This window comes from Salvelinus sp. IW2-2015, linkage group LG13 (assembly GCF_002910315.2).
Source record: "Salvelinus sp. IW2-2015 linkage group LG13, ASM291031v2, whole genome shotgun sequence".
Taxonomy (NCBI): domain Eukaryota; kingdom Metazoa; phylum Chordata; class Actinopteri; order Salmoniformes; family Salmonidae; genus Salvelinus; species Salvelinus sp. IW2-2015.
In genome coordinates, this window is record NC_036853.1 from 5,255,265 (window position 1) to 5,279,618 (window position 24,354).

At 43.1% G+C, this 24,354-nt stretch overlaps 1 protein-coding gene and 1 non-coding gene across 5 annotated transcripts; both read right to left on the minus strand.

Annotated features, from left to right (window-relative positions):
• Nucleotides 1-917: 917 nt before the first annotated feature.
• On the minus strand, nt 918-24,337 carry nfybb (nuclear transcription factor Y, beta b). 4 transcript variants are annotated; one of them, XM_070446082.1, is made up of 8 exons: nt 24,230-24,257; nt 22,025-22,118; nt 16,134-16,230; nt 15,011-15,144; nt 8,348-8,545; nt 8,047-8,125; nt 2,931-3,010; nt 918-2,373 (listed from the first exon to the last, which is right to left on the minus strand). In XM_070446082.1, exons 4-8 carry the CDS (start codon nt 15,038-15,040, stop codon nt 2,341-2,343), a joined length of 420 nt encoding a protein of 139 aa, XP_070302183.1. In that variant the 5' UTR covers nt 15,041-15,144; nt 16,134-16,230; nt 22,025-22,118; nt 24,230-24,257; the 3' UTR covers nt 918-2,340. The 4 variants fall into 4 exon arrangements, with proteins under 4 accessions (XP_070302183.1, XP_023854614.1, XP_023854615.1 ...); XM_023998846.2 differs by lacking the exon at nt 16,134-16,230 and having other exon boundaries at nt 24,230-24,337; XM_023998847.2 differs by lacking the exons at nt 16,134-16,230; nt 24,230-24,257 and adding an exon at nt 23,885-24,229.
• LOC111972430 (small nucleolar RNA SNORD67) lies at nt 2,762-2,874 on the minus strand. Its single transcript, XR_002878453.1, has one exon. It is a non-coding gene; the product is annotated as a small nucleolar RNA SNORD67 (small nucleolar RNA).
• Nucleotides 24,338-24,354: the final 17 nt, after the last annotated feature.

Genomic DNA, 24,354 nt, shown 5'->3' on the forward strand with positions numbered 1-24,354 from the left:
ATTTGGATGGTCTTAACCAATCATAGCACAGTATGATATGGCGGTAAAATGCATCCAATTATAATTCAGTATGTTTACACATATGAATATTACATACATGTTACCAGGGGTAGGACTTTTAACTTCGGTGCCATCCTGTGTGATGCTCTAGCAACATGGCTCGCCACAGCTGCTTTCGCCCACAAGCCAGTCTTTGTAAATGTCTGGTGAGCCACGAGTCCTGGAATTTACATTTTCCAGGCATAGCTGAAGATTCACTTTAAGATTTCTCACTTGCTTGCCTTGCTTGTTTAACCTGGATCATTCGACTTCAATCACTCATGCACGCACGTGACTGTCGCACTTTCGAGGCAGGTGGCACGTGAAACAAGGACGCACAGACGGCGGGAGACACATGCAGACAGCGCAACGTAGCCTATTACTAACATGAAGTATTTTTAAAAATCTAAAAAATAACTTCAATTTCTATTCTTGCACAAAATATATAAATTAAAGCCCTTTCAATGGCCCAAGTCTATTTGTTTATTTTCAAAAACCTTCAAGGCCTTGATTTTTTTCTCTCAAATTCACAAACATTAAAGGATTTCAAGGACCCGTGGGAACCCTGATAAGGGTTCTTTTTGTCTCCACTGACCATTTCCACATTCTCCAATTTTGGTGGGAAAAGACCCTTTGTTCTACGAATATCTCTCCCTCCATACAGCTTGGGAAGGTATTTATGATCATCATAAAACTGGCCAACAGACCCAGGAGGGGGAGGGGGTCTTCAGACCGTTGCCTAGCGGGCACCACCGATCTCCATCTTAGGACTGGCAAGTCATGACACTAGGGCAGTGTCTTAAGTGGTGCTTTAGTATTAGAAGGGTGGAGAGATTAGGGTAAAAACTTCAGAAAAAAACTAAAAATGGAAACTGGCATCACTCTTACATTTTTATTAAAAGGACCAACAGAATAACTTTACAGAAATTATAAAATAGTTAAATAACTGCATGCCACTTACAATTGTTTACAACAGAGTTTAGAGTGCAGATGTCAACTACTTTTGTTTTTATTGCTTTACAAGGTCGTCAAAGAGGTCACCAATTCCCTAGACAYACATTTCAACTTATGTTCATCCCCCCATTCCTTCCCTCATAAAACTTGTAGTGATAGACAACATGGAGGGGGWAAAAAGGATTTGGATAGTCCATCTGTAGATGCTCTAGAGARTATCAGTAACATTTCAAATATCTACTAACCCTAATCTTAACCCTTACCCTTGCAAGCTGTTACTTATCAACGATGTTTGTTGATAGTATGACCCTCTGTAGTGTAGGGATGGGCACGGTTATTCCAATAACTGAACGGACTTTAGTATACGATTACTTTGAGAGTATTCATTTTTTATAAAGAAAATAGCACAACAAATGTTTTTAAAGGCTTGGTCTAAAATTAACATTGTTACATAGCCTACAAGGATTTTAATAAAAAAGTTTTATGACAGTCAATAGTGCTCCCCATAAAAAAGACACACTGGTAGCCAACGTGAAGCTTGTTGTTGGTCAATCAAAGCGGCGCTACAGTCAGAGGCTCTGTGTAGCAAGAGAAGTGGGAGATTTATAATCAATGCAAAATGGAATTAACATTAGGGAATTAAGTTGGCTAAATGAGGAGTCCGCTACAACGAGAAACCATCAGGTAGGCTGTTTAATCTGAAAGGAGTTGTCGAGAATTAGCTTTGCTACTTTAGCTAGCTTCTTTACATCGATTTTATGGAGTCAAGACAGGCACTACCAGATGGTATGATAACCTATGGCAGCAACATGCTTGTCTATCTAACCTGCGTGAGTCTGTTTGGCTACTCTCGCTCTCCCGCCGTGCCACACAGACTGCCACAAACACACACCAGCCCCTGCTGCCCCAACAGGCTCTCGAGTCACGCGGGTAAGTCTCCATTGAAGTTTAAAAATATTTTTTTCTTTAAGCACATTTATTTAGACTATCCAGATATCCGAAATAGTCCGGATATTATTCGAAAACTGAAATAATTTCAAATGCCTTCCCTGCTGTAGAGCATATGCAGATGGACAATACAGACTATCCAAATAAAGTGACTCTGAAAATCTTCAATTAACAAAAAAAGCCAAATAACTGTCTCCAGATCGTCTCCTATCCGGTTCTTTATCATGACCAGAACATAAKACTGATTCTGATTCAAACCCACCTCTGCAAGTTCTGCATACGCTCCCCTCCCTTTCCATCTTCCCACCACTATCTTTTGACCTGAGTGTACAGTAATGCTGTAATCTCTTCCCCATTTCAAACGTGTTCCGATTGCAAATGGGGAATTCCGGAACCTACTCAAGAGAACTGGATCTGCTGCACTCCGGGAATCTGGAAGAAGGAAAGGAGGATACCTAGTCAATTGCACAGCTGAATGCTTTCAAATCGAAATGTTTATTCTGCATTTAACCCAACCCCTCTGAATCAGAGGTCAGGGGGGTTTGCCTTAACATCAACGTCATCGGTGCAGTTATTGTTGGGGGTTAACTGCCTTGCCGGCTTGGGGTTTCAACCTTTCGGTTACTGGCCCAACGCTCTTAACCGCTAGGCTACCTGCCGCCCAGAGAGAGAGAGCAGAACTAACATGTAGAGAWCTTTGTTTCTCACTTTTTTTATTGTCAGCTGCAAGCCATGTTTAGACATTTATGAACGATTTATTGATTAATCATGGTTTAACGAGTCCCGGGGTGCACAGTTGTGTGTACTTGTGGTGGTGGGGGGTGAGTCAGATGGCCCCTGTGCACATGGTTGTGTCCCCAGAYAGGTGCGGGACGGGACGCCTGTGCCACTGCAACCAGCGCCCGCCTGATGGTGCAACTCATCACTCTCACGTGTTTGGTCTTAATGATTACATAAAGCGTGGAGAGTAGACTCAGGAGCAACCTTACCTGTTGGTACGAGGTGGTGTAAACCATGACATTCTGTTGTTGTCCATCAGCAGTTATTATTCCAGCAGGCAACTGGTTCGCTGCAAAAGGAAACAAATTTATAATTCAGATTATGCAGTTACCATTTCCATGAAGTAACGTTCTGTCAATCACTGTTACCCACTGTTAGAAATTAATAAAATACATTTTAAACATACACTGAGTGGAAAGTACTGCATAAATTCTGATATGATAACTCCTGTTGGATTCTAGCTTGAAATATACTTATTCATGTTATCATATCAGAATTTATGCAGTGCTTTACATGTATAAGAAACATACAGTACCAATCAAAAGTTTGAACACCTACTCATTCAAGGTTTTTTCTTTATTTCTACATTGTAGAATAATAGCGAAGACATCAAAACTATGAAATAACACACATTCAATCATGTAGTAACCAAAAATATGTTAAATCAAAACGTATTTTATATTTGAGATTCTTCAAAGTAGCCACCCTTTGCCTTGATGACAGCTTCGCAGACTCTTGCCACTCAACCAGCTTCATGAGGTAGTCACCTGGAATGCATTCCAATTAACAGGAGTGCCTTGTTAAAAGTTAATTTGTGGAATTTCTTTCCTTCTTAATGCGTTTGAGCCAATCAYTTGTGTTGTGACAWGGTAGGGGTGGTATACAGAAGATGGCCCTATTWGGTAAAAGACCACATCCATATTATGGCAAGAACAGCTCAAATAAGCAAAGAGAAACGACAGTCCATTACAATAAGACATGAACGTCAGTCAATCCGGGAAATGTCAAGAACCATTAAGCGCTATGATGAAACTGGCTCCCATGTGGCACCCTGAGTTATCTCTGCTGCAGAGGACACGTTCATTAGAGTTATCAACCTCAGATTGCAGCCCAAATAAATGCTCCACAGAGTTCAAGTAACAGATACATCTCAACATCAACTGTTCAGAGGAGACTGCGTGAATCAGGCCTTCATGGTCGAATTGCTGCAAAGAAACCACTACTAAAGGACACCAATAATATACTTGCTTGGGCCAAGAAACACAAGCAATGGACATTAGACCGGTGGATATCTGTCCTTTGGTTTGATAAGTCCAAATGTTCYATTTTTGGTTCCAATCAACGTGTCTTTGAGATGCAGAGTAGGTGAACGTATGATCTACGCATGTGTGGTTCCCACCATGAAGCATGGAGGAGGAAGTGTGATGGTGCTTTGCTGGTGTCAGTGATTTATTTTGAATTCAAGGCACACTTACCCAGCATGGCTACCACAGCATTATGCAGCGAAACGCCATTATCATTCGATTTCAACAGGATAATGACCCAACACCTCCAGGCTGTGTACGGGCTTTTTGACCAAGAAGGAGAGTGATGGAGTGCTGCATCAGATGACCTGGCCTCCACAACAATTTGATTTATTTAACACTTTTGGTTACTACATGATTCCATATGTGTATTTCATAGTTTTGATGTCTTAACTATTATTTTACAATGTAGAAGTAAAAATAAAGAAAAACCCTTGAATGAGTAGGTGTGTCCAAACTTTTGACTGGTACTGTCAAGGAAGAGTAAAGAGGAACTTGGTGTGTGGAAAGTTACTGAGTGAGAAAAGGGAAAGTGCAGAAAGTTCATATTCAGTTCAAATATACAGTGCAGTCAGGAAGTAGTCAGACCCCTCGACTTTTTCCTCATTTGTTACGTTACAGCCTTATTTAAAAAAAATTATGTCCTTAATCTACACATGACAAAGCAAAAACAGGCTTTTAGAACAGGCTTTCCAATTATTATTTTTTATTAAAAATAATATATATAGAAATATCACATTTACATAAGTATTCAGACCCTTTACTCAGTACTTTGTTGAAGCACCTTTGGTAGCGATTACAGCCTCGAGTCTTCTTGGGTCTGACTATACAAGCTTGGCACACCTGTATTTGTAGAGTTTCTCCCATTCTTCTATGCAGATCCTCTCAAGCTCTGTCAGGTTGGATGGGGAGCGTTGCTGTCCCGAAACCACTCCTGTGTTGTCTTGGCTGTGTGCTTGTTGTCCTGTTGGAAGGTGAACGTTGCCAGTTTGATGTAATGAGCGCTCTGGAGCAGGTTTTCATCAAGGATATCTGTACTTTGCGCCGTTCAACACACATCCTTTTAGGTGCCTTTTGGCAAACTCCAAGCGGGCTGTCATGTGCCTTTTACTGAGGAGTGGCTTCCGTCTGGCCACTCTACCATAAAATCCTGATTGGTGGAGTGCTGCAGAGATGGTTGTCCTTCTAGTCTACAGTCGTGGCCAAAAGTTTTTAGAAATGACAAATATTAATTTCCACAAAGTTTGCTGCTTCAGTGTCTTTAGATATTATTTGTCAGATGTTACTATGGAACACTGAAGTATAATTACAAGCATTTCATAAGTGTCAAAGGCTTTTATTGACAATTACATGAAGTTGATGCAAAGAGTCAATATTTGCAGTGTTGACCCTTCTTTTTCAAGACCTCTGCAATCCGCCCTGGTATCTGTCAATTAACTTCTGGGCCACATCCTGACTGATGGCAGCCCATTCTTGCATAATCATTGCTTGGAGTTTGTCAAAATTTGTGGGTTTTTGTTTGTTCTCCCGCCTCTTGAGGATTGACCACAAGTTCTCAATGGGATTAAGGTCTGGGGAGTTTCCTGGCCAGGAACCAAAATATCGATGTTTTGTTCCCCGGCCACTTAGTTATCACTTTTGCCTTACGGCAAGGTGCTTCATCATGCTGGAAATGGCATTGTTTGTCACAAACTGGTCCTGGATGGTTGGGAGAAGTTGCTCTCGGAGGATGTGTTGGTACATTCTTTATTCATGGCTGTGTTCTTAGGCAAAATTGTGCGTGAGCCCACTCTCTTGGCTGAGAAGCACCCCACACATGAATGGTCTCAGGATGCTTTACTGTTGGCATGACACAGGACTGATGGCAGCGCTCACCTTGTTCTCTCAGAACAAGCTTTTTTGCAGTGCCCCAAACAATCGGAAAGGGGATTCAGAGAAAATGACTTTATCCAGTCCTCAGCAGTCCAATCCCTGTACCTTTTGCAGAATATCAGTCGGTCCCTGAGTTTTTCCTGGAGAGAAGTGGCTTCGTTCCTGCCCTTCTTGACACCAGGCCATCCTCAAAAAGTCTTTGCCTCACTGTGCGTGCAGATGCACTCACACCCACACTGCCACAGGTGCACTCACACCTGCCTGTTGCCATTCCTGAAGCAGCTCTGTACTGGTGGTGCCCTGATCCCGCAGCTGAATCAACTTTAGGAGACGGTCCTGTCGCTTGCTGGACTTTCTTGGGCTCCCTGAAGCTTTCTTCACAACAATTGAACCGCTCTCCTTGAAGTTCTTGATGATCCAATAAATGGTTGATTTAGGTGCAATCTTACTGGCAGCAAATATCTCTGTGCCTGTAAAGCCCTTTTTGTGCAAAGCAATGATGATGGCACGTGTTTCCTTGCAGGTAACCATGGTTGACAGAGGAAGAACAATGATTCCAAGCACCACCCTTCTTTTGAAGCTTCCAGTTTGTTATTCAAACTTAATCAGCATGACAGAGTGATCTCCAGCCTTGTCCCCGTCAACACTCACACCTGTGTTAACGAGAGAATCACTGACATTATGTCAGCTGGTCCTTTTGTGGCAGAGCTGAAATGCAGTGGAAATGTTTTTGGGGGATTCAGTTCATTTGCATGGCAAAGAGGGACTTTGCAATTCATCTGATCACTCTTCATAACATTCTGGAGTATATGCAATTTGCCATCATAGGCAGCAGACGTTGTGAAATTAATATTTGAGTCGTTCTCAACTTTTGGCATATGTGGTTGCAATTCTAAAGAGAGAAACTGTAGATTCTTCTAACAACTTTATTATAAGATGAGCAAAACTGGAGTATTTTAAAAGTTCAGAGTAGAAAACCCAATGAAAAGAGTTGGCTCTCTCCTTTTATAGAAGGTACATCCTCTTATCTKTGTGACAGTTAGCKCGTGCAGAAACAGYGCCGGGGAACAGAGTTGTAAAAAGGAATTTAGCTCATCTGCGCAGATCAAGATAGCTGACATCGCCACCATTCTCTGTTCCTCCCTGCAATTCCCACATAGCTAAATTCCTGTCCATTGTAAACACAGGAGGTCACATACTGCTGTGGGACCCAAACGGCTCATAAATCTGTACACTCAGACTTATGACGAAGTCACACAAAACAAGTTTGTATCAGTAAAAAAATACTAGCATATAACAACGGATAATTCTTTAAGTAAAAAACAGCTTAGTATGTCTAATTAAACAGCATAGTACGTAATTAATTTCCTCCACATATAGCAAGTATTTCAAGTTAGAATCCAACAAAAGTAATAAAATGMAGAAAAAGGGAAGGGGTCTGAATACTTTTCAAATGCACTGTATTATTGTTGAATATGAATGTCCCTAAGGAGGGAGGCAAAGTGCAACAGTCTAGTTTCAGTTCTTGATAAGGCAGGCCAGATGCTGCGGAACCAGGACTATGAGGGATGAGCAACTCAACTCGATTGAAGGTTAACAGTTGAAGAGAGAAGATACTGCTGGAAGGGGACCCACATCGAAGAACATCTGATTACAGTCCTATCGCACACATACATACTCACTTCCACGCCCATGAGGGTCCTAGAGTTAGGCAGGGCCATAACACCAGTAAGAGGAACCTACTGTGGTTCTACCTAACACCAAAGAAGGACGGGTTCTCTTAGACATGCAAGGTGTCTCCGCCTAGTCGGAAGGTATAAAGATGTGTTTGTGTGACTTGTATGTTGTCTTTGCAGCTGTATGACCCAGTGGTTGAATAAACTTGGTTTGAGCTTTTTACTGTTTGTTGAAAACTTAACAATCCTCAGGGTAAGAAATTGCCTGGGGCCCAGGGCTGGAGAACTGCAATAAATAAGGCCATCATGGCAACTAGACCATAAACTAGCTTATGATCCTGTAACATGAATAACAAAGGAGTACATGTATGCATTCAGCACCTCTCATCTAGGCCTAATCCTAGAGCTTTTAACAGTGTTGGAGGATAACAGCAAATGTTAATGATTTCTATTGGGATTGAGACCCCACTTACCGAAGCTGTCGTCTGTGAGTTCTTCTCCGAGTCCCTCTGTTACAGATATGCCGCCGATTCCCTTCTCCCCTTTCATCGCCTACGGAGAGAGAGAGACACATTGAGAACTTGTTAGGGTTATGAATTGAGCTGTATTTCCACAGCACCAACGGTGTGATGCCTAGAAAAGGACACAGCGATAACCAGACCTTTGTGTTTGAGTCAAGGCTCAAGGATAGTGCATAGCATATGAACTCATACACACCAGTCTGGAGAGCATGGCATGAGTTATGGCACTTGGCGCACACACACTTCCTCTCACCTCTCGGAACTTCTGTAGGTAGAGTTTGAGTGGCTCCACGTACATGTCAAAGCCCAGGGTGGACATGGCAAACAGGATGTCCTCTCCGTTGATGGTCTTCCTTTTCTCTTGGTGACAGCGCTCGCTGGCCTCCGACGTGATGAAGCTGATGAACTCGCTCACACACTCCTGAACACACTCCTTGGCATCTTTCGCTATCTGGACAGAATTAATAGGGGAAGGGGGATTTAGGTCAACATGCAGCCAAACGTTGATGTGGAAACTACATTCAGGGCCGGTTTCCTGGACACAGATTAAGCCCAGTCCTGAACTAAAAAGCATGGTCATTGGAAAATCTCCGGAAAGTGTGTCGGGGAAATCTAACTCCGTGTTCACATAAAAATACATATTAGGCTTTACAATAATTTACAAAAATTATTTAAAAAAAGATCTATTTAAAATGACAAAACATTTTAAATAAACAAGTAAGCATCTTTAAAAATAACTTGCAGTGTTTAGTGTTGGGGTTTGTCATATGTGTCTGTTGATGGATTTGGTAAAAAACAGATGGCCCTGTCAACCCGACCTGTGCAATTTATCAGGCATCGAAGCCGAGCTTTGGGTGGGAAAACACTGAACTAAAGTTGGCAGCAAACCTTTGAGACGTTTACCACCTGGAACTAGGGAGTACCAAGAGTCTCAAGGACAWGTAGCCTACTGTATGAAGTAGAATCCACAGTAACTGGAAGGGTGAGTATTATCAGTGTGACTGGTTGATGGCCAAGAAATGGACACAGCAATAAACCCTTTGTGTTTGGGCTAAGGCAGAGGAGAAATACATCAACACTGGCAAATATTCAGTCTTGAAAGAAGATACAAATGCAGTGTGTCCTTGGTGACCTGAAAGGCGCTGCTGTGCTTAACAAATGGAGCATTTCCATACAGGATTTACCCCAGTGTTTTACCCAAAAGGCTCAGACTTTTCTGTTTCCATCTACGCGGGCCGGCTCCCGTGTCTCACTGAGCCATGGCTCCGGCTGACCTGCTCTCACTTGGCTCTAAAGGCAGGCCACTGGTACTAGGGCTGGGTGGTATACTGTATTTTATGATATACCGGTATTGATGCAGGGACTGGTTTGAGTTTTTACTTTACCTTCTATACCGGTATTTAAAATGTTTGGTTTGTTAAATGTGATACGCCATGTGTAATGTCAATTTTTATAATTTACTTCGCTACTTGAGTCGTCTCTCTCCTCGCCACTCTCCACACAGACCTAGCCACGCCCCGTCACTCAAGGAGCGCATTTGACGTTCCTCAACCACGAGAAACTTGCGTCAGTCTACATGGTCAACGCAGCAAATGCAACAATGTTGATGACAACAATGCTGTTTTCACTTTACTTCTTAATATAAATCCACTAGCGTTCTATAATAACAATATTAGTTTGTGTTTCTTACATCAGCAAACAGCTAGTTTGTCATTTCTTAGCAAGTTGCCCTAGAATCTTGTGAGACGCTAATTGTTAGCCGCTAATGCTAATATCTAGCTAGCTAATAAATGTACTGAGTAAGAGCAAACATAGCTAGCTAATACAGCCTGAAAATACCAGTGATGGTGTAGACTTAAATCAGCACGTTGTTTGTGCAACAGTATCTTCTAAATCAAAGAGGAATATGCAAAGCAAGAATATGTTAGCTATATGAAGCAGCTAAGAGAAACCATGCAATCTAGCCAAAGCTTATAGGGTCCCCTAGGAAACACTTATCACAATAACTCCTCCCTGGCATTTTAATTTGTCYTCATCTCAAACAATGTAMTCAAAGTGCCCACTATTATATTCTAACTATAGAATTAGAACAGTCATCTATTTCCATGATTCCAACAGTTTTGCTCGCAAGTCAAATCGCAATTGCAACATTTGGTTAAAAATAAGTCCAAGATTATTTGCCCATATCGTGCAGCCCTACGTGGCAGTGTGGAAATTCTCAATTGAGCAGTGGTGTAAAGTACTTAAGTAAAAATACTTTCAAGTACTACTTAAGTCGTTTTTGGGGGTATCTGTACTTTACTATTTTTGWCAACTTTTACTTCACTACAAAATACTGTACTTTTTACTCCATACATTTTCCTTGACACCTAAAAGTTACATTTTGAATGCTTAGCAGGACAGGAAAATGGTCCAATTCACTCACTTGCCAAGAGAACATCCCATGTCATCTACTGCCTCTGATCTGGAGGACTCACTAAACACAAATGCTTTGTTTGTAAATGATGTCTGAGTGTTGGAGTGTGCCCCTGTCTATCTGTAAATACAAATAAATAAAAATGGTGCCATCTGGTTTGCTTAATATAAGGAATTTGAAATGATTTATACTTTTACTTTTGATACTTAAGTATATTTAAAACCAAATACTTTTAGACTTTTACTCAAGTAGTACTTTACTGGGTGACTTTCACTTTTGCAATTTTCTATTAATGCATCTATACTTTTACTAAAGTATGACAATTAGGTACTTTTCCCACCACTGCAAGAAATGCAGAAATGATAAAAGTGCTGAAATTTGTTTTGGTTGAAGTTGAATTGAACAGTATAAAACAATCATAATGGAGACAGACTCATTGAAATAACTTAGAATGTATGTATGCTTTGCCACCCTAGGATCACTCACTACTCATAGCAAACGTAGAACTTTTATTAGTCAAAAACAAAAAATACCGTCAAATCGTCCATTAAAAAAAAAAAAATGTTTTTATTTTATTTAAACGCCATGATATAATATTTTGGCCATATCGCCCAGCCCTAACTGGTACTTTCACCTATCATTTACATAACAATGGCTAACTGTGAACTACCACCTCACAAAGCAACCATTTTGATTATGCAGAGGTTGTTGATTCCGCTCGTCGTAGAAATATTTGCTCAATAATATTTCTCAGATACCGGAACTTGTGAATTCAAAAATACTTTATTACAAAGTAACAAGCCGAGCTGGTCCATGATCAACTGACTTTCCAGCCTCGGCACACACTTTCTATAGTTTTCATCCTTACGTCACACACATAGTAACTCCTCTTTATGTTAATGACTCATCCCCTCTGGCATTTAGCCACCATTATCTTTTTGCCTTGCACTCACTTCAGCTTGGTTTCCATTTTCTTATTGGCACAGACATTAGGGCATGGGTGTCAAACTCTGGCCCGCGGGGTAATTATATTTGGCCCGCGAGACAATACCAAATTACTACTAGAGCTGGCCCGCCGGTATTATACAGCGCATTCACCGCTAATACTACGAATCCCATAATGCTCTGCTGTTGTTTTCGCGCGCCAATCAGGACAGGACCCAGAAACGCCCTCTCCTCTGTGACAGTAGTCATAGCAACATAGACGCTACAACTGTCAGCGCGCTATCCCTTCCCAAAAATGGCGAAAAGAAAGGCAGAAAACAGGAGCTTTCTGGACAAGTGGGAGGCAGAATATCTGTTTACATATGTAAAAGACAAACCTGTTTGTCTTGTTTGTGGAGTCAACGTGGCTGTAAGTAAGGAGTACAACATTAGACGACACTATGAAACGAACTAGCATCCAAGAAGAGATGCCAGGTATCTGGCTTGGGCACATCAGATTAGATCAGTGTGCAATAATTAACGTTTTCTTTGTGCACTTTTTCTTGCTATAAGGCATGGGCTTGAATGGTTGATTGATTTATTATCATMTTATTTGTAAAATTATTAGCCAGTGGAAAAAGTTTATTTTGGTATTTAAATCAGAAGGCTGCAAATAGAAAAGAGGCATACGYTTTTTATTTAKATTTTATTTATTTAATAAATMAATGCCATTGATGTGTTTTTTCATTTGAAATTCGATTTTGCATGTCTCCACTATTAAATTATATATTGTATGGTAATAAGCGATGCTTGTTCCATATTCAATGTTAAAGCAAAACTTGTTTGGGTCCATATTAAAAGGTTTATTTGTTCAATGTTGGCCCGCGACTTTGTTCAGGTTTTACATTTTGGCCCACTGGGTATTTGAGTTTGACACCCCTGCATTAGGGCATAGATTCTATTGGTGGCGTAACCATAGCAGTAGTACAAAAATAAACAGACACGCACAATCCCAAGCAACATGCATGTCTAATGTTGCTTAGGTAATACAAACCTATGCTACTAATGCATGTCTATTGAGCCTCACTGGACTACGTAACGGCGTCCCTTAGCCTAATGACCAAGACACATATGGCTTCCCTTAGCCTAATGAACTATTGATTAATGGCTTCCCTTAGCCTAATGAACTATTGATTAATGGCTTCAGAGTGCACGTCTACTGACCCAGACACATATGGCTTCCCTTAGCCTAATGACCCACACATACATATAATAGTTAAGCTTGCATTGAATCTTCTTACTCCTCTAAGATGTATAATGTGCACACATGTGAAGAGTATTGGGAATTTTCTAGTACAAGTCCTCACTTCAGCCCTAACTATGGAAACACAATTTCACTAGTATAACATAAGGGTGTATACACTGGGGTAACAGTGTACTCAGTCTAAGTGTTTCCTCTACCATTGCATAGGTTGGATGAGTCCCTCTCACTTCAAAATACATAGCCTCAATTTGGTTATGATAGTACATAAATATGTTAACGGTTAGCTGCCGAAATACACGACCAATCATGCTTATCGGTCTACAGGTTAATTTGCATTATTTTGTGGAATTAAATTGGCACGTGTATTTTCATTAGTCATCATGCATTTTATTTATCACACGTGCACAGCATACAGAGCCTAGTTTGAGGAGTAGAATAGTCTACCACCTGTCAGACAGTGCGAGAGTAGGTCCTCAAAAAGCCTATAGGCTACTGGAGTGAAACCTTCTTTTGTAATCCCAGTCATTGCGCAACAAATAACAATTCTAAATGCAATCGGGTGTTAAAAACACAATTAAAAGGTGCTATTTTTATTTCTCAATCTCAACTCGTAATTAAAGCGCTCCTTCCATTCGCTATTCGGATGCATAGGCTATAGCCTGCCTACCGTTGACTTTCAGCACGTCACCCACCAATTCGCAATGTGAGAAGTTTAAGGCAGTATAATTGTTTGAAACCTGAATTTACTTAACTTCAAATAATGAAGCATGTCTTACCTTGCTTCAAAGTAGCTTTGTGAAAATACATCCATATAAACGGGGAGGCAATTATTTTATAAAGACTTCCTCATGCCATTAACCAAATTTCTCTCCTGTTCTATTGACTTTCTTTTGTTGTCCAGAAGCTGAAAGGCACAATCCTAGACATATTAGCAATCCATCATAGTAGTTGCTATTAGATTCCCCCTCTTTCTACACTGAACTAAAATATAAATGCAACATGTAAAGTGTTGATCCCATGTTTCATCAGCTGAAATAAAAGATCCCAAAAAGGTTCCATAAGCACAAAAAGCTTATTTCTCTCAAATGTTGTGCACAATTTTTTTTGCATCCCTTTTTGTGAGTAGTGAAGCTGATTAAACAGGATGGTCATTACACAGGCGCACCTTGTGCTGGGGGCAATCAAATAAAATGGGCAGCTGTCACAACGCAACGCCACAGATGTCTCAAGTTGAGGGAGCGTGCAATTGGCATGCTGATTGCAGGGATGTCTGTGATGGAAAATGAGTCATGCTATCCCGTGTTTTATTACTTAAAGAATATTCTCATTATTTGCTAGTTTTTTCCCCCTAACCTGATACAAACTTGTCTGTGTGACTTAGGCATAAGACTGGGCGTATAGCTAAGATCCGTTTGGGTGCAACCGTCAGCTTTAAGGGAAACTTGCAGAAAGGAGCACATAGTGTGAGCTGTGGCAAATGCAGTTAGACAGTTGAGCCCTCGTGCCATCTTAATCTGCAGACAAACCAATCGCTTTTTACACACTATGTTCTGCCCATTTCCACACATCTGCTAAACTGCCACGAAGACAAAGAGGTTGTACTTCCTATGAAAGCCGAGAGCAAACTTTGTTCGTTGGGCTTTTAACTCTGCACTATTGAGTGATTGTTGATTGCTCCATTTTTGGTAATCTTATAATAAAGTTAGTTGCTGTTTGAGGAATCTAGTCTCCCTCTTATATAATATTTCGACAATAGGCATGCCATTGTTGATGTTTCCATTAAGCTATTAATGAAAAATGTCCAGTCCTTGTAGTATCAGAGAGGAAGAAACCAAGCGAAAGGTTTTACTCTTGCCCAAATCTGTCCAAAATAAGCCCAATGGGAATATTCTATGGAAATATTTTGGGCCTAAGCTTCACCTCCCTTCCTGCCTTGGGACTCCCCCCATTGTTAGGGCGGAAACATAAGCATCTCGTCATTATATACAGATCTCCGATAGTATTCTCTGTTGGTCAAGTCATTTGACTGTTTGGGAGGAAAAAAAAGAAAAAAACATGACTGTTTAATGAGGTTCAGTCGGCAGCAAAATTATACGAAATTTGCATCCCTAATAGTCATTTAGGGGTGTTGGCAGCCCTAGATGATTCTGTGGTCTATGTATCTGGCTTTGTTGCTGTTTCAAGCTTGAATTGTGTAGATTTATGGACTCACAGAATCCAAATACCTGTTAAAAGTAAAATAAATAAATAAAATAAAAAGATTAAATAAATAAATAAAAAGCAAAAAAAGCAAAGCAGGTCATGCTCCATACCTTTCCTGTCTGTGGAACAGCGTTCTTCATGATGCGAGCCACGTTAGCGATTGGGAGGTAGATGTCCTGCTCACGGAAGTTTTCCTTGCTGCCGTTGCCTTCCTCATGGTCATGCAGGCTCTCATCACAGTCATCTGTGTCAGGGAGAGGGGCATGTTACATCTACATATTTTGCCTATAAAAATCTTCTCTATTTCTATTCACCAAGCAAGTTTAGTCTGATTGAGATCAAGTGTACATGTGACTTGATCCATGTCAAACATTGTCATTTAGAATTACTACAGTAAGTAAGCCTGATTATTTGTGAAGCGCATTTGAAAGGTGGGAGTGCCCATGTCTGTATCTTTATATAGGGGTGCTCTGATGGTGTCCTGCATCATTGGGATACCATGTTATTCTGAAAAAGGGATTGGGACTGTGCACGTCAGAGAATAGGTAGCTGGGTTTCTCAACTCAACGCCGTGTACATCTCGGTGGAGTTGGGTTGAGACGACTGTGGGCGGTGTACCTCCGACTACAGTCAGTGGTTGTATTTGATTAACATTTTATTAAAAAGTAAGGGATTCCAGCAAACAGGCAGTAATTGGGAGTCCCGTAAGGTGCCGCACAATTGGCCCAGCGTCGTACTGGTTTGGCCGGGGTAGGCCGTCATTGTAAATAAGAATTTGTTCTTAACTGACTTGCCTAGTTAAATAAAAAATAACAGGCATGCAGAGGACAGAAAAAAGGCACACGGTGGACAAACAAAGGAACACGGCAGTGGAGGCTGCTGAGGAAGGACGGCTCATAATGGCATGGAACAGAGTGAATGGAATGACATCAAACAATGTTTCATTCCGCTCCAGCCATTACTACGAGCCCGTCTTCCCCAATTAAGATGCCACCAACCTCCTGTGGTACACCGTAAGGGTTTAAGAATTTCAATTTTTAGAAGTATAGCCTGACAGCGACTATGTAGTCAGAGATACAGTCCACACACTCGTCTCAACTAAATTCCATTAATGTAGAGTTGAGACTCAGCTAGAGAAGAGGGTGCTTCTGTTCTATATCGTGGAGCTCCGCTCCTAGTGGTTTACCCTGCTGCCTAGGCAGTGAACAGCCTGAGAGAAAATTATGCACACACCTGCAGCCAATAGGAGAACAGGTGTCCCTATATAAGGGGATGCTTCCCCACAATCAGCCTCCCATAATCTTCAGCAACAGGACTGGACTGAAGAAGCCTAGAAGAGAAGAGAGAAGTCTCAGGACGAACCCGCTGTCGATCTCCTGGTCTCGACGTCGTCCTTTATGAGCATGCCTTTTCCACCCCCAAAAGCTCTTTTAAAGAGCTCAGTGTCGCTGCGCCACTATGGCCGCTATGGACCCACTCAACTTATGTTTTGTGTGCTTGGGTTCACAGCACGCTAGGGGCGGCCTCACAGATCCCCAAGAATGCCATTGCTGTGCCCTCCTTTAAAGGCAAGGAAGCAGCAGTGGGCGTTTATCAGGGTAGATCTCCCTATGGAGGACGCCATGTCTGTGCTAGCCTCAGGTTCTGAAAAAAGGCACCCTACTGACCGAGGTTGAAATGATTAATAAAGAATGTGTTCCATCTGACTTTGTCACAAGAGAACCTCTTTCCCATAACAAACTTGAGACCGTTCAGGTTCCTTCTCTCTCACACATCACTCGGGGTGTAGTACAGCCCACTATGAGTGCGTAGCTGAGGACGTTGTGAGTGGAAATGACATGAGGGCAGCAAAACAGACGCTCTTGATGAGCCGCCATGCTATACCGCATGAAAACCCAAAACCATACACTGTCAGGAGTAATGTGGATAAGGGTTTGAGGAACATCTTGCGTACACAGCCCCATGTTGGGCCGATGACGCAATCGCTGTTGGGGGACGGCGCACTAACTCAGTCAGATGCCTCAGTGTAGCTCAGACCCGTGCTGCGTTCACAGAGGACTGGAACCACAAGGTGTATAATGTGTATAACCAAAGTTTCTCACAGAACGCACTAATATTTCCTCCCCTTTTCGAGAGGGGCCCACCTTGGGCTGTCCCACCACTTCGGTGTCGAGGGACAGCAGCCGTAGATTAATACAAGTCCATCCTACTGTCTGTACCAAAGCTTTGCGCGCTCCCGCTCTCAGAGCATTACTTGGAGCATTACTACGGCACTTTAGAATGCTTACGACAAAACGTCTGCTGGAATGTATCCACAACAAGGACTTTTGTATATGCGTAGACCTAAAGGACGCATACTTTCATATGCCGGTGCATCCGCGTCACAGGAAGATTCTGCATTTCGCCTTCCAAGGGGTGGCGTACGAGTAAGCGAGGATGCGCTCTGACACCTCTCATCTTTTCCAAATGCATGGAGGTGGCATTGGAACCGTTGCGTCGTTCAAGGCTACTAGTCTACCTCGACGACCTACTGGTTCTCGCCCCGTCAGCAGAGCTGGCGATTGCACACACGACACAGACATTGATTAATCTCACACGTCTGGGGTTCGCTGTGAATTGGGAGAAGAGCGCACCTTGGCCCAGTCATCGGATTGTCTACCTGGGGTTACAGCTAGACACTGACTATGAAGGCTCGAATTTTGGATCCTCAACGGGCTGCCTTATTGCTAGCCCTACAAAGGTTTGATCCGAACCGCACGGTGACGGCGCATTCCGTCATGACACTTGGGTCTCATGTCGTCTACCCACTCCGTGGTTCCGCTGGGACTTTGGCACATGCGCAGAACACAGCGATGGTTTGCCCAACTACGACTGGACCCAGTGAGGCACTGTTAGGAATAAATAAATGATTTATATATTTAATGACTAAATGATTTATACGTTTAAAGGATTGTGACAATTAACAGAATTCTACACTGTCTGATAAATAATGTTTCTACAAATTGTGACAAACAAGTTGTGGCCACTGTGAAACTAATAACAGGAAGTAAGTCTCCCTACCCAGGGTGGGGTGAAACCGTGAGGTGTGATATGTGATAGCATAAGATAAGCAATGTGTATGTGTTGGAATGGAAATTAACAGCAGCTTTGTCCTTGTCAGAGAGGAGTAGGGACATTTTTGATGCTATGACGCTGTGTGTGGTATATAAACTAATGTGCATGGTATTTTGAGCAGAGCTCTCAAGAATAAACGTCACCGACTATTTTTAACTGGTCTCCGTCTGTTTCACTTCCCCCAGAACCTTACAAACTCTGGGTGCAGACTGAGTGTTTTAATTGAATTGTTTAATGAATACATAGGAATTAAAATTCCTCTAACAGGCACCAACATCAGTTGTTGGTAGTTCCCTTCTCGCTCAGAGCGGACCTGAACTATTGGAGAGACCTGTGTGTCCCGACGCAAGGGGTCACAATGGGCAGTGTCCTCCTACATTCCAGTGTTTACAGAGGCTTGTCTGACTGGATGGGGAGGGACATGTCAAACTCGCGGCGTCCCGAGGGAGGACACACCTCCGACCGCCCTTCAACCTCCTGGAGTTGGAGACAGTTCTACTGGTTCTGACCCATTTCGTGTCTACCCTATGGGGTCATGACGTGTTGGTCTGGATCGGACAACCGAACCACAGTAACCTACATACCGTAATTTCTGGACCATTAAGTGCACCTGAATATAAGCCGCACCCACTGAATCTAAAAAAAAATATGTATTTTGTACATAAAGCCGCACATGTCTATAAGCCGCAGGTGCCTACCGGTACATTGAAACATTGCTTCATCCGATGTTGGATCGTTTTCATTGTCGCTCTCGTCACTTTCACCCGGAGGCAAATTCCCCGCTGAGTTCATGCTGCCCTCTTCAACACGCAGCAGTCCAGCCTTTCGAAACCCGTTGATGATAGTGGATTTTTTGACAATGCTCCACGTTGTCAGGACCCACTGGCAGACTTGACCATAAGTTGCTCTTCGCATGCGGCCCGTTTTAGTGAAGGATTTCTCCCCACTTGTCATCCAAGCCTCCAACTGAACACGGAGCGCCACCTTAAATGCACGATTTACACTGATGTCGTGTGGCTGCAAATACTTTGTTGTGCCCCCAGGAATCACAGCTGGAATTGAGTTTGTCCTCTTGATGGCTTCTTTCACAGAATCTGTTATGTGGGCCCTCATGCTGTCCAACACGAGCAATGCCTTGTTCTTGTGAAAGAATCCTCCCGGTCGCTTGCCGTAACACTCCGTATGCCATTCATGCATTAGGCCTTCCGTCATCCATCCTTTCTTGTTGACTTTCACAACAATTCCTCTCGGGAATTTTTCTTTTGGCATCGTCATGCGTTTGAAAATCAACATCGGTGGAAGCTTTTCTCCCGATGCCGTGCAGCTCAGAACACAGGTGAAGTGCGTTTTTTCATGCCCAGTTGTTTTCAGCGTGACGGATGATTCGCCTTTCCTGTTGACAGTCCGAGTGAGAGGCAGGTCAAACGTCAGAGGAACCTCATCCATATTTATGATGTCGTGCGGGCCGATGGAATGCTCCGCTATCTTTGCATCAGTGAATTTGCGGAAGTTTGAAACTTTTTCCTCGTAGTCGGGAGGGAGCTGCTGACACAGACTCGTCCGTACCCTGATGGACAGGCCTTTACGCACACATTCCAGGCTATCAGAACGTTGGAGCAGACCTCATGTCTCGAGGGGTTCACAGAGACGACGAGGGAGCTGCACCCCGACATTGTTCTCCAAATATGGGAACGGTTTGGGAGAGCCGAGGTGGATCTGTTCGCGTCACGTGTGAACGAACAGTGATCCCTATGGTTATCCCTATGAGCCCAGGACGAACCGCCACTAGAGATAGACGCCTTTGCGCACTAACCGTGGACAGATGTTCTCCTGTACGCATTTCCACCACTGTCCTGCATTCTCCCACTGCTAGCCCGCGTGAGAACAGGAGGGCTGTCAATCATATTGATAGCCCCCGATCGTCCAGGGGCTTCGTGGTACGCGGAGATGACTCAAATGTTGATTGCGCCATCATGGCCAATTCCACCGAGGATGCGATGTCTCAGGCGGGAGGCATGATAGAGAAATTGCCTCTAAATCGGCCAACCACTGAGGGTCTGCCCCGAGAGGGACAGGTTAGAGAGCTGTGGGTCATCTGATTCAGTAATCAGAACCAAACAGGGCTTGCGTGCCAGTTCCACATCCAGGATGTATGCCAGCAGATGGTGTGCCAGAGAATGTGGACCCCGTATGCTGTCAGGTCGAGAGCATGCTCTCTTTCCTACAGTTCATGTTTGACAAGCAGCGCTCACCCTCTGCTATTAAGGTGTTTGCGGCAGCGATTTCAGCTTGTCGTGAGGGGTTTGGCAGAGACACCATCTTCAGCCACCCTCTAGTGAAACGGTTTCCATTGGGAACGCCGCGACTTAGGTCAACACCTAGAGCCATGCTGCCCCAGTGGGATTTAACTTTGGTACTTGAGGCACTCTGAGACGACGTTTGAGCCAATGAATCAAATCCCCCTCAAGATGTTATCTCTGAAGACGGCACTGTCGCTTGCTTTGACTACAGCCAAGCGCGTCAGTGATTTGTCTGCTCTTTCGACAAGACAGGACTGCCTTGCCATAAATGACGATTTGAGCCGAGCGGTGTTACGTCCCAACCAGGCATTTATGCCGAAGGTTATTAAGAGCTTATAAAGGTCACAGGTCGTTGAGCTGTCGGCCTTCTCCCCCCTCCCCATGCGGAGCAGAGGAGAGGCTTCATTGACTGTGCCCGGTACACGCCTTGGCGTGTAGCACACAGTGATGATTAGGTCATCGCCTCAGCTGTTTATGTGTCATTGTGCTAGTACACCACTTTCAAAACAGCGGCTGTCTCATTGGCGTCGCAAAAGCATTGAGACGGCTTATGAGGCGCCAGGGCGACCACTGCCTCAGGGCGTAAGAGCAGCGGCGCCTACGGCCCTTTTCAGAGGAACCTGGGTACAGGATATTTGTGCAGTGGTCGTCACCGTTTCCTTTTATCCGATTCTACCTGTTAGACATGTCGTCTAACTCTCTAGCTCGTTCTGTACTCAGCGTGGCTTAAGGGAGAACTTGAGTTAAGAAAAGATGCAGAACGACTGGGCATCGTTCCCATTAGGTCCTTTGTCAAGGAGAGAGACATGTGCGACATGACCTTTGTCTGACACTGTCAGTACAGCTGGGAATATCTAGACTGCCCACGAGTGTATCACTGTGTTGGGGCGGAGTGATGAGGCAAATAGTAATACTAGTTACAGTACTTCACTATTAAACCGGTCAATGAATTTGATAGAATATTGAGGTATCATCCACCTGCTGAGGCAGAGTAGTTGGCCCAAATTCAGTTGTTATCTGCCCACGAATCATTGGCTTAACTGGTGTTACAGTACTATTAGACCAATCTTTTAATATTGACAGAGTTATGAGTTCATCTATCTGCTTGTACAGATTATTATGACTCATATTAAACTGCCCCTAAACATTGGCTATGCCTCTCGACTGAGTTGGGCGGATTAGACCGAGGACGCAGTACATTGTAACAGTCTGTTTTCACAGTGTGTTACAGTACTGCGGGATTTGGTCGCAGCCACTGCTGGGCCCGACCTTTTCATTAAGTGTTAGGCTCGGCAAGGAGTACATTTTGGAGCGTTGCGCTCCGCCTTAAACCACTAGGAGCAGATATCCCCTATGGGGCAGAGCTCCACGATATATAGAACGATAGTTACCAGAGTTGTAACTCCAGTTCTATGAGTGGAGCGAAGCCCCATAGGACTTAGGCCCTGCCGACCCCCAGTCTCGCTGAATATTTTTCTTCCTGGAGGCTGATTGTGGGGAAGCATCCCCTTATATCGGGACACCTGTACTCCTATTGGCTGCAGGTGTGTGCATAATTTTCTCTCAGGCTGTTCACTGCCTAGGCAGCGGGGTAAACCACTAGGAGCAGAGCTCCTCTATGGGGCTTCGCTCCACTCATAGAACTGGAGTTACAACTCCGGTAACTATTGATTATGGTGCTTGGTCTGTGAAGGGAGTTCCATCACTTACCATCCTGTGACTGGAGAACGTAGTGGCTTCCTGCCATGTACTCCCCTGGCATGCCCAACTGAGAGGCATCTGTGGTTGAACCGTCTCCCTCCATCTATAAACACAGACAAAGAATTTATACGCCTGTTCTTTTTAGATCATGATTTAAGAAATACAGAAGGATTGACTGTATGCTAAACTGGTTCAGCTACATTAACTAAACACTGTCTGGATGAACTATCCAAATAGTCAATCAAAAACTGAACGCACAGGTTGTATGTATCTAACTAACATTAGCCATGTGCACCACACTGTAGGCTGGACAGATGAAATTTTTAACAATGCTTTTTTCTGATAAAAACTAGTTCATTGCATCCGCGTGGAGCTCAGTTTCATAACATTACCATATGTTCCAGCTGCCTGCCGTTGTTTTGAAGTAATCACAAAAATACAGGCCTTATTTTAGGGCATTTTTCATCCTGCCAGCTCCTGATAGTTCTATTGAGCATCATGGCACCAACTCGCCTTCCAAACTTCTATTCCCAGCTTATTGTTTTACCGTTGCCTGCTTTGCTTTTGTTGGCTATGGAGACCTGCCCACATTGTTCACAAAAAATGACTCTGAGGTCGTTCCATTGTTAACTATAGGGAAATATAGGTATGTCTGTCTATTTCGACAAATATCTCACAATGTGTATTAAAAAAAAAAAAAAAAAATTGATACCATTTTAATAATGAGAATACACTCTTTCTAATTATGTAATGCTGGACTGTGTATTTCGTTGTCATCAAACGCTAGCCCAGAAATACCTTTGGCCCTTGGAACGCTGAGCCCCCCCCCCCATCCCATTGTTTTCCTATGGAGAGGCATGCTGGTATATTTCGCCATGTGTGAATTTACATTTTTTTCAAGTCTTACACCATTTTAAATCGTGAGAATCTCATATTTCTAATTATGTGAGGCTGGGCAGTGTATCTCGTTGTCACCAAACGCTAGACCAGAAATAGTTATAAATTGCATTTTTTTCTCTCTACTTCCTCGTTTTGCAGACATAATCACACTTGGCACCGTCGAGGTGCGGGTGTTTACTTTCTACACGAGTTATTGTTCAGTATCGTACAAATAACAGATTGTAGTGGTAAAATAAAAGGGATACAATACAATTGAATTCTAAGCGTCTCTCCAGTCAAAACAGGCCATGCGAACGTTTGATTCCATTCATTTGCTATGGGCTCGCGCTAGTGTTCCAGCTTAGCCAACGTTATTCTGCCATTTTCAGCCTTGGGTGAATTTTGCCTCGTTCTATTGTGCAGCCGAGAATGTAAATCGGCGTAACGTTAACCGTTACAGTACATTGTCATTCTTCCAGTTGCATAAAATCTACATGCGCAGTGATTGTTACTAGTTCGGCCGTGGATGGTCATGAATCGATGAGCCGATTGCTATCCAGTTAGCGTCTAGTTAGGTTTTACCAAGTCAGCATGGCTCTGCTTTGGCCTTTTCTAGCAAACTGCAACATTCCCTTTTGTTCCCGCGTTGATTGACAACTAGCCAGCGTGCAAACAAAAAAAGCTAACGTTAGCTAGCCAACTGGCTAGTTAGTACTACTAGTTAGCGTAACTGGCTAATGTTGTACCCAGATAAGCGTGGGGAACAGTTATTTTTACATAAGAAGAAATGGCTACAGTAACTAGCTAAAGACGAAAACCCGGACACAACTTTAGCTAGTTGCAATAGCTACCTAGCTAACGTCAGCTATGCTAACAAGCTACTGTCGTTAGCGATAGCAATGTGCGTTACCTAATGTTAGTTATTAACCTTAATAGCTAGCTAACCAACTCACATACAAAGCAAAAAGACTGAATCGATGAGTAACTCACGATTTCGCAAATTCGTCATGTTTACACAATATTCAAGACATCCCGTCGACTTCAACAGTCTGATTTGAGCACCCACATGGCAAACATAACATCTGCCAAATGTAACAGGCTAACGTTAGATGTCTTTGTGGAGGGCCTGCTGTGTGACTGAGAACCCATACGGGGAGACCATTTACTAGCGAGTCCTAGATAGAATTCCTCAACTCGCAGAATTAATTTCTACTTTCCCGCTGCTAATTCCCTCTCACGCTACCATCAAATAAACAGAAACAGTCAAAAGCGGAGATTTCGATTCGAGGTAACGAGAAATCGGATAGCAATCATTGGCCAGAGCCAGGCACAAACCTCCGATACTGCCCTGGTTGGTTAGCTTCTCAAAACGGCCGTGTGGTTGGACAGAAAATGGCTGCGAAGGAACCAGTCCCAGCTCGAAGCTCTGTGTCCCAAAAACACTATCTTACTTTGCCGCT